At 31.1% G+C, this 12,294-nt stretch overlaps 1 protein-coding gene across 4 annotated transcripts in view; it reads right to left on the bottom strand.

The window, feature by feature from the left end:
- Positions 1-3,383: 3,383 nt before the first annotated feature.
- The window catches only part of LOC133656959 (acylphosphatase-2-like), a 19,156-nt gene continuing 10,245 nt past the window's right edge, over positions 3,384-12,294 (bottom strand). Inside the window, exons 4-5 of one of the 4 annotated variants that reach the window (XM_062057846.1) lie at positions 3,612-3,768; positions 3,384-3,467 (exon numbers count right to left, since the gene is read on the bottom strand). In XM_062057846.1, coding sequence (XP_061913830.1) covers positions 3,654-3,768 — 115 coding nt within the window. In that variant the 3' untranslated portion in view covers positions 3,384-3,467; positions 3,612-3,653. Of the gene's footprint in view, positions 3,468-3,545; positions 3,769-12,294 lie in introns of all 4 variants that reach the window. The other 3 variants (XR_009827209.1, XR_009827210.1, XR_009827211.1) reach the window with 3 other exon arrangements.

Below are 12,294 nucleotides of genomic sequence, written 5' to 3'. Positions count from 1 at the left end.
CACACTTCTTGTGATTGTGTGAAGGTCTCACAGAGGGCTGTTGGCATGACGACAAGGAACCTCTAACATTGTATCCAGGAAGCGCGCACACAATGCTGTGTCAGGCTTCCCGTTGCCATGGCAGCCATGTTGAAAGCTCATGCTGCGATTTAATTGGATGAGATGGCATGTAGTCAGGTCACATGACTTGATATGTAAGCATATCAGTCAGGTCACATGAATAATAATAATAGTACTAATAATGAAGTACTGTTGTCGCCATGGTGACCGTCAATTATTTTCTTCTCACTTATCACAATATTTACCTTCTTCTTCTCTCCTGTTCATGGTGGATTGCCACCACATTTAGCCCCGCCCCTTCTGCTGCATAACCAAGATGGCGACTATATTGGGGGTAGTGCACCTTCTTTACTGCACACTCAGCATTTTCTGTGTGTTGAGTACAATACTCGGGTGTGCACTGTAGGGGTGCACAAAAAAATCGATTCACACCCGAGTCCCGATTCTTTTGGGAACACATTTTTTAAAAGACATTTTTAAACTGATTCATAATTTTCAAAAATCGATTAAAAAAAAAAATAAAAGGTTAATTTGTTTTATAGGAATTCACTTTTAAAAATATGTTTGAGACATTTTTAAATTGATTCATATTTTTCAAAAATGTATGAATTTTTTTTTATAAAAGCGTAATTTTTTGATAGGAATCAAAATGTAAAACAATGGTTTAGACGTTTTTAAATTGATTTATAATTTTCAAAAATGGATTAAAAAAATAAAAAGTTAATTTGTTATATAGGAATACATTTTTTAAATATATGTTTTAGACATTTTTAAATTGATTCATCATTTACATTTTTTTATTAAAAACATAATGAAAGCTTAATTTTTTCATGGAAATAAAAATTGTAAATAATGTTTTAGACGTTTTTAAATGTATTTATAATTTTCAAAAATCGATCAAAAAATAAAAAAAAGTTTATTTTTTATTACAGTTACTTTTTTATTTATTATTATTCATATTGATTCATAATTTTTAAAAAATAGGTTTGAAAAAATAATAAAAGGTTAATTTGTTTTATAGCAATAAATTTAAAAAAATATGTTTTAGACATGTTTAAATGTATTCATTATTTTCAAAATTTGATAAAAAAAAATGATAAAATGTTAATTTGATTTGTAGTAATCAATGTTTAAATTGATTCATCATTTTCAAAACTGTACACAAAAAAATAACAGCTTAATTTTTTCATAGGAATCTAAATTAAAACAATGTTTTAGACATTTCTAAATTAATTTATAATTTTTGAAAATCAATCGCAAAATTAACAAAGTTTATTTTTGATAACTACTATTTTTTGAAAATACACTTTTAGATGTTTTCAAATTGATTCATAATTTTCAAAAATAGATTTTAAAAAAACAATAAAAGGTGGATTTGTTTTATAGCAATACATTTAAAAAAAATATGTTTTAGACATTTTTAAATTGATTCATCATTTTCAAAAAATGTATTTGAAAAATGATAAAAGCTTACTTTTTTGATAGGAAACACAATTTCAAACAATGTTTTAGACGTTTTTTATATTGATTTATAATTTTCAAAAATCGATTTAAAAAAAGAATAAAAAGTTAATTTGTTTTATAGCAATACATTTGAAAAAATATGTTTTAGACAATTTTAAATTGATCCATCATTTTAAAAATGTATTAAAACATAATAAAAGCTTAATTTTTTTGATAGGAATCAAAATTTAAAACCTACATTTTATCTACATACTACTTACATATTATCTACATACTACTTACATATTATCTACATACTACCTACGTATTATCTACATACTACCTACATACTATCTACATATTATCTACATACTACTTACATATTATCTATATACTACCTACATACTATCTACATACTACTTACATATTATCTACATACTACTTACATATTATCTACATACTACCTACATATTATCTACATACTACCTACATACTATCTACATATTATCTACATACTACCTACATATTATCTACATACTACCTACATATTATCTACATACTACTTACATATTATCTACATACTACCTACATATTATCTACATACTACTTACATACTATCTACATATTATCTACATACTACTTACATATTATATACATATATTTTAAATTTTCCTGAGGGAACTCTCCTGAAGGAATCAATAAAGTACTATCTACTACTTACATATTATCTACATACTACTTACATATTATCTACATACTACTTACATATTATCTACATACTACCTACATATTATCTACATACTACCTACATACTATCTACATATTATCTACATACTACTTACATATTATCTACATACTATCTACATACTACCTTCATATCTACATACTACTTACATATTATCTACATACTACATACATACTACTTACATATTATCTACATACTGCCTACATATGATCTACATACTACTTACATACTATCTACATACTACCTACATACTATCTACATACTACCTACATATTACCTACATACTACTTACATATGATCTACAGACTACCTACATACTATATACACACTACTTACATATATCTACATATTATCTACATGTTACCTACATATTATCTACATACTATTTACATATTATCTACATACTACTTACATATATCCTCATATTATCTACATACTACCTACATATTATCTACATATTACTTACATATGATCTACATACTACCTACATACTATCTACATACTATCTACATATTATTTACATACTACTTACATATATCTACATATTATCTACATACTACCTACATATTATCTAAATACTACTTACATGTTATCTACCTACTACTTACATATATCTACATATTATCTACATACTACTTACATATTATCTACATACTACCTACATATTATCTAAATACTACTTACATATTATCTACCTACTACTTACATACTACTTACATATATCTACATATTATCTACATACTACCTACATATTATCTAAATACTACTTACATATTATCTACCTACTACTTACATACTACTTACATATATCTACATATTATCTACATACTACCTACATATTATCTACATACTACCTACATATTATCTAAATACTACTTACATATTATCTACCTACAACTTACATACTACTTACATATATCTACATATTATCTACATATTATCTAAATACTACTTACATATTATCTACCTACTACATACATACTACTTACATATATCTACATACTACCTACATATTATCTACATACTACTTACATGTTATCTACATACTACCTACATACTACCTACATATGATCTACATACTACCTACATACTACACATGTGTCCTAAGTAGGAGTGAGTACAAGAGACAGTTTGAGACATACTTTGTGTTTACTGTTCAAAAAGTGGTCGTGCATGCAGGTGTGCACACAGCACAAGCAGGAAGTAGCACAAGGAGAGCCTACAAAATAAAAGAGATAGTAAAAAGACATATAGGAGCATGTGACAGGAAACAGTAGGTATAGGACAGGTGAAGGACCTCAGGTGTACTTCAGGTGCACCTCAGGTGTACTTCAGGTGTACCTCAGGTGTACTTCAGGTGTACCTCAGGTGTACTTCAGGTGCACCTCAGGTGTTCCTCGGGTGTTCAGTAGCGAGTGTGAACGCCGCTCATCTCCAGCTTGTTGATGTTGTTGGAGTTGCTGAAGGAAGTTCTGCTGATGCGACTGCCGGGACTTCCTACTTTGCTCAGCCACACTTTCCTGACAACACAACAATAACACAATACTAACACACGTGGAGATACTTTCTTGACAACACAACAATAACACATTACTAACACACGTGGAGATACTTTCCTGACAACACAACAATAATAACACAATACTAACACATGTGGAGATACTTTCCTGAATACACAACAATAATAACACAATACTAACACATGTGGAGATACTTTCCTGACAACACAACAATAATAACACAACAATAATAACACAATACTAACACATGTGGAGATACTTTCCTGACAACACAACAATAATAACACAACAATAATAACACAATACTAACACATGTGGAGATACTTTCCTGACAACACAACAATACTAACACAATACTAACCCATGCGGAGATACTTTCCTGACAACACAACAATAACAACACAATACTAACACATGTGGTGATACTTTCCTGACAGCACAACAATACTAACACATGCAGAGATAATTTCCTGACAACACAACAACAACAATAATAACACAATACTAACACATTTGGAGATACTTTCCTGACAACACAACAATAATGACACAATACTAACACATGTGGAGATACTTTCCTGACAACACAACAATAATAACAACAATAATAACACAATACTAACACATGTGGAAATACTTTCCTGACAACACAACAATAATAACACAACAATAATAACACAATACTAACACATGTGGAGATACTTTCCTGACAACACAACAATAATAACACAACAATAATAACACAATACTAACACATGTGGAGATGCTTTCCTGACAACACAACAATACTAACACAATACTAACACATGCGGAGATAATTTCCTGACAACACAACAACAATAATAACACAATACTAACACATGTGGTGATACTTTCCTGACAACACAACAATAACAACACAATACTAACACATGTGGTGATACTTTCCTGACAACACAACAATACTAACACAATACTAACACATGCAGAGATAATTTCTTGACAACACAACAACAACAATAATAACACAATACTAACACATGTGGAGATACTTTCCTGACAACACAACAATAACAACACAATACTAACACATGTGGAGATACTTTCCTGACAACACAACAATACTAACACAATACTAACACATGCGGAGATACTTTCCTGACAACACAACAATAACAACACAATACTAACACATGTGGTGATACTTTCCTGACAGCACAACAATACTAACACATGCAGAGATAATTTCCTGACAACACAACAACAACAATAATAACACAATACTAACACATGTGGAGATACTTTCCTGACAACACAACAATAATGACACAATACTAACACATGTGGAGATACTTTCCTGACAACACAACAATAATAACAACAATAATAACACAATACTAACACATGTGGAAATACTTTCCTGACAACACAACAATAATAACACAACAATAATAACACAATACTAACACATGTGGAGATACTTTCCTGACAACACAACAATAATAACACAACAATAATAACACAATACTAACACATGTGGAGATACTTTCCTGACAACACAACAATAATAACACAATACTAACACATGCGGAGATAATTTCCTGACAACACAACAACAACAACAATAATAACACAATACTAACACATGTGGTGATACTTTCCTGACAACACAATACTAACACATGTGGTGATACTTCCCTGACAACACAACAATACTAACACAATACTAACACATGCAGAGATAATTTCCTGACAACACAACAACAATAGTAATAACACAATACTAACACATGTGGAGATACTTTCCTGACAACACAACAATAATAACACAATACTAACACATGTGGAGATACTTTCCTGACAACACAACAATAATAACACAATACTAACACATGTGGAGATACTTTCCTGACAACACAACAATAATAACACAATACTAACACATGTGGAGATACTTTCCTGAAAACACAACAATGATAACATAATACTAACACATGTGGAGATACTTTCCTGACAACACAACAATACTAACACAATACTAACACATGCGGAGATCATTTCCTGACAACACAACAACAACAATAATAACACAATACTAACACATGTGGTGATACTTTCCTGACAACACAACAATAACAACACAATACTAACACATTGGTGATACTTTCCTGACAACACAACAATACTAACACAATACTAACACATGCAGAGATAATTTCCTGACAACACAACAACAACAATAATAACACAATACTAACACATGTGGTGATACTTTCCTGACAACACAACAATAACAACACAATACTAACACATGTGTAGATAATTTCCTGACAACACAACAATAATAACACAATACTAACACATGTGGTGATACTTTCCTGACAACACAACAATAATAACACAATACTAACACATGTGGAGATAATTTCCTGACAACACAACAATAATAACACAATACTAACACATGTGGTGATACTTTCCTGACAACACAACAATAATAACACAATACTAACATAAGTGGAGATAATTTCCTGACAACAAAAACAACACAACAATAATAACACAATACTAACACATGTGGAGATAATTTCCTGACAACAACAACAATAATAACACAATACTAACACATGTGGAGATAATTTCCCGACAACAACATCAACAACACAACAATAATAACACAATGCTAACACATGTGGTGATACTTTCCTGACAACACAACAATAATAACACAATACTAACACATGTGGAGAAAATGTCCTGACAACAACAACAACAATAATAATATAACAATACTAACACATGTGGTGATACTTTCCTGACAACACAACAATAATAACACAATACTAACACTTGTGGTGATACTTTCCTGACAACACAACAATAATAACACAATACTAACACATGTGGAGAAAATTTCCTGACAACAACAATAATATAACAATACTAACACATGTGGTTATACTTTCCTGACAACACAACAATAATAACACAATACTAACACTTGTGGTGATACTTTCCTGACAACACAACAATAATAACACAATACTAACACATGTGGTGATACTTTCCTGACAACACAACAATAATAACACAATACAAACACATGTGGAGATAATTTCCTGACAACAACAACAACAACACAACAATAATAACACAATACTAAGACATGTGGAGATAATTTCCTGACAACAACAACAATAATAACACAATACTAACACATGTGGAGATACTTTCCTGACAACACAACAATAACAACACAATACTAACACATGTGGAGATAATTTCCTGACAACAACAACATCACAACGATAATAACACAATACTAACACATGTGGAGATAATTTCCTGACAACAACAACAATAATAACACAATACTAACACATGTGGAGATACTTTCCTGACAACACAACAATAACAACACAATACTAACACATGTGTAGATAATTTCCTGACAACACAACAATAATAACACAATACTAACACATGTGGTGATACTTTCCTGACAACACAACAATAATAACACAATACTAACACATGTGGTGATACTTTCCTGACAACACAACAGTAATAACACAATACTAACACGTGGAGATAATTTCCTGACAACAACAACAACAACACAACAATAATAACACAATACTAACACATGTGGAGATAATTTCCTGACAACAACAACAATAATAACACAATACTAACACATGTGGAGATAATTTCCCGACAACAACACAACAATAATAACACAATGCTAACACATGTGGTGATACTTTCCTGACAACACAACAATAATAACACAATACTAACATGTGGAGAAAATTTCCTGACAACAACAACAACAATAATATAACAATACTAACACATGTGGTGATACTTTCCTGACAACACAACAATAATAACACAATACTAACACTTGTGGTGATACTTTCCTGACAACAAAACAATAATAACACAATACTAACACACGTGGAGATAATTTCCTGACAACAACAACAACAATAATATAACAATACTAACACTTGTGGTGATACTTTCCTGACAACACAACAATAATAACACAATACTAACACGTGGAGATAATTTCCTGACAACAACAACAACACAACAAAATTAACACAATACTAACACATGTGGTGATATTTTTCTGACAACACAAATATAATAACACAATACTAACATGTGGAGATAATTTCCTGACAACAACAACAACACAACAATAATAACACAATACTAACACATGTGGTGATACTTTCCTGACAACACAACAATAACAACACAATACTAACACATGTGGTGATACTTTCCTGACAACACAACAATAATAACACAATACTAACACATGTGGTGATACTTTCCTGACAACACAACAGTAATAACACAATACTAACACATGGAGATAATTTCCTGACAACAACAACAACACAACAATAATAACACAATACTAACACATGTGGAGATAATTTCCTGACAACAACAACAATAATAACACAATACTAACACATGTGGAGATAATTTCCCGACAACAACACAACAATAATAACACAATGCTAACACATGTGGTGATACTTTCCTGACAACACAACAATAATAACACAATACTAACACATGTGGAGAAAATTTCCTGACAACAACAACAACAATAATATAACAATACTAACACTTGTGGTGATACTTTCCTGACAACAAAACAATAATAACACAATACTAACACACGTGGAGATAATTTCCTGACAACAACAACAACAATAATATAACAATACTAACACTTGTGGTGATACTTTCCTGACAACACAACAATAATAACACAATACTAACACATGTGGAGATAATTTCCTGACAACAACAACAACACAACAATATTAACACAATACTAACACATGTGGTGATATTTTTCTGACAACACAAATATAATAACACAATACTAACATGTGGAGATAATTTCCTGACAACAACAACAACACAACAACAATAACACAATACTAACACATGTGGTGATACTTTCCTGACAACACAACAATAACAACACAATACTAACACATGTGGTGATACTTTCCTGACAACACAACAATAATAACACAATACTAACACATGCAGAGATAATTTCCTGATGACACAACAACAACAATAATAACACAATACTAACACATGTGGTGATACTTTCCTGACAACACAACAATAACAACACAATACTAACACATGTGTAGATAATTTCCTGACAACACAACAATAATAACACAATACTAACACATGTGGTGATACTTTCCTGACAACACAACAATAATAACACAATACTAACACATGTGGTGATACTTTCCTGACAACACAACAATAATAACACAATACTAACACAAGTGGAGATAATTTCCTGACAACAAAAACAACACAACAATAATAACACAATACTAACACATGTGGAGATAATTTCCTGACAACAACAACAATAATAACACAATACTAACACATGTGGAGATAATTTCCCGACAACAACATCAACAACACAACAATAATAACACAATGCTAACACATGTGGTGATACTTTCCTGACAACACAACAATAATAACACAATACTAACACATGTGGAGAAAATGTCCTGACAACAACAACAACAATAATAATATAACAATACTAACACATGTGGTGATACTTTCCTGACAACACAACAATAATAACACAATACTAACACTTGTGGTGATACTTTCCTGACAACACAACAATAACACAATACTAACACATGTGGAGAAAATTTCCTGACAACAACAATAATATAACAATACTAACACATGTGGTTATACTTTCCTGACAACACAACAATAATAACACAATACTAACACATGTGGAGATAATTTCCTGACAACACAACAATAATAACACAATACTAACACATGTGGTGATACTTTCCTGACAACACAACAATAATAACACAATACTAACACAAGTGGAGATAATTTCCTGACAACAAAAACAACACAACAATAATAACACAATACTAACACATGTGGAGATAATTTCCTGACAACAACAACAATAATAACACAATACTAACACATGTGGAGATAATTTCCCGACAACAACAGCAACAACACAACAATAATAACACAATGCTAACACATGTGGTGATACTTTCCTGACAACACAACAATAATAACACAATACTAACACATGTGGAGAAAATGTCCTGACAACAACAACAACAATAATAATATAACAATACTAACACATGTGGTGATACTTTCCTGACAACACAACAATAATAACACAATACTAACACTTGTGGTGATACTTTCCTGACAACACAACAATAATAACACAATACTAACACATGTGGAGAAAATTTCCTGACAACAACAATAATATAACAATACTAACACATGTGGTTATACTTTCCTGACAACACAACAATAATAACACAATACTAACACTTGTGGTGATACTTTCCTGACAACACAACAATAATAACACAATACTAACACATGTGGTGATACTTTCCTGACAACACAACAATAATAACACAATACTAACACATGTGGAGATAATTTCCTGACAACAACAACAACAACACAACAATAATAACACAATACTAAGACATGTGGAGATAATTTCCTGACAACAACAACAATAATAACACAATACTAACACATGTGGAGATACTTTCCTGACAACACAACAATAACAACACAATACTAACACATGTGGAGATAATTTCCTGACAACAACAACATCACAACGATAATAACACAATACTAACACATGTGGAGATAATTTCCTGACAACAACAACAATAATAACACAATACTAACACATGTGGAGATACTTTCCTGACAACACAACAATAACAACACAATACTAACACATGTGTAGATAATTTCCTGACAACACAACAATAATAACACAATACTAACACATGTGGTGATACTTTCCTGACAACACAACAATAATAACACAATACTAACACATGTGGTGATACTTTCCTGACAACACAACAGTAATAACACAATACTAACACGTGGAGATAATTTCCTGACAACAACAACAACAACACAACAATAATAACACAATACTAACACATGTGGAGATAATTTCCTGACAACAACAACAATAATAACACAATACTAACACGTGTGGAGATAATTTCCCGACAACAACACAACAATAATAACACAATGCTAACACATGTGGTGATACTTTCCTGACAACACAACAATAATAACACAATACTAACACATGTGGAGAAAATTTCCTGACAACAACAACAACAACAACAATAATATAACAATACTAACACATGTGGTGATACTTTCCTGACAACACAACAATAATAACACAATACTAACACTTGTGGTGATACTTTCCTGACAACAAAACAATAATAACACAATACTAACACACGTGGAGATAATTTCCTGACAACAACAACAACAATAATATAACAATACTAACACTTGTGGTGATACTTTCCTGACAACACAACAATAATAACACAATACTAACACGTGGAGATAATTTCCTGACAACAACAACAACACAACAATATTAACACAATACTAACACATGTGGTGATATTTTTCTGACAACAGAAATATAATAACACAATACTAACATGTGGAGATAATTTCCTGACAACAACAACAACACAACAATAATAACACAATACTAACACATGTGGTGATACTTTCCTGACAACACAACAATAACAACACAATACTAACACATGTGGTGATACTTTCCTGACAACACAACAATAATAACACAATACTAACACATGTGGTGATACTTTCCTGACAACACAACAGTAATAACACAATACTAACACATGGAGATAATTTCCTGACAACAACAACAACACAACAATAATAACACAATACTAACACATGTGGAGATAATTTCCTGACAACAACAACAATAATAACACAATACTAACACATGTGGAGATAATTTCCCGACAACAACACAACAATAATAACACAATGCTAACACATGTGGTGATACTTTCCTGACAACACAACAATAATAACACAATACTAACACATGTGGAGAAAATTTCCTGACAACAACAACAACAATAATATAACAATACTAACACTTGTGGTGATACTTTCCTGACAACAAAACAATAATAACACAATACTAACACACGTGGAGATAATTTCCTGACAACAACAACAACAATAATATAACAATACTAACACTTGTGGTGATACTTTCCTGACAACACAACAATAATAACACAATACTAACACATGTGGAGATAATTTCCTGACAACAACAACAACACAACAATATTAACACAATACTAACACATGTGGTGATATTTTTCTGACAACACAAATATAATAACACAATACTAACATGTGGAGATAATTTCCTGACAACAACAACAACACAACAACAATAACACAATACTAACACATGTGGTGATACTTTCCTGACAACACAACAATAACAACACAATACTAACACATGTGGTGATACTTTCCTGACAACACAACAATAATAACGCAATACTAACACATGCAGAGATAATTTCCTGATGACACAACAACAACAATAATAAC

Source organism: Entelurus aequoreus, linkage group LG09 (assembly GCF_033978785.1).
Source record: "Entelurus aequoreus isolate RoL-2023_Sb linkage group LG09, RoL_Eaeq_v1.1, whole genome shotgun sequence".
Lineage (NCBI taxonomy): Eukaryota > Metazoa > Chordata > Actinopteri > Syngnathiformes > Syngnathidae > Entelurus > Entelurus aequoreus.
This window is presented reverse-complemented; position numbering and strand designations above follow the sequence as displayed.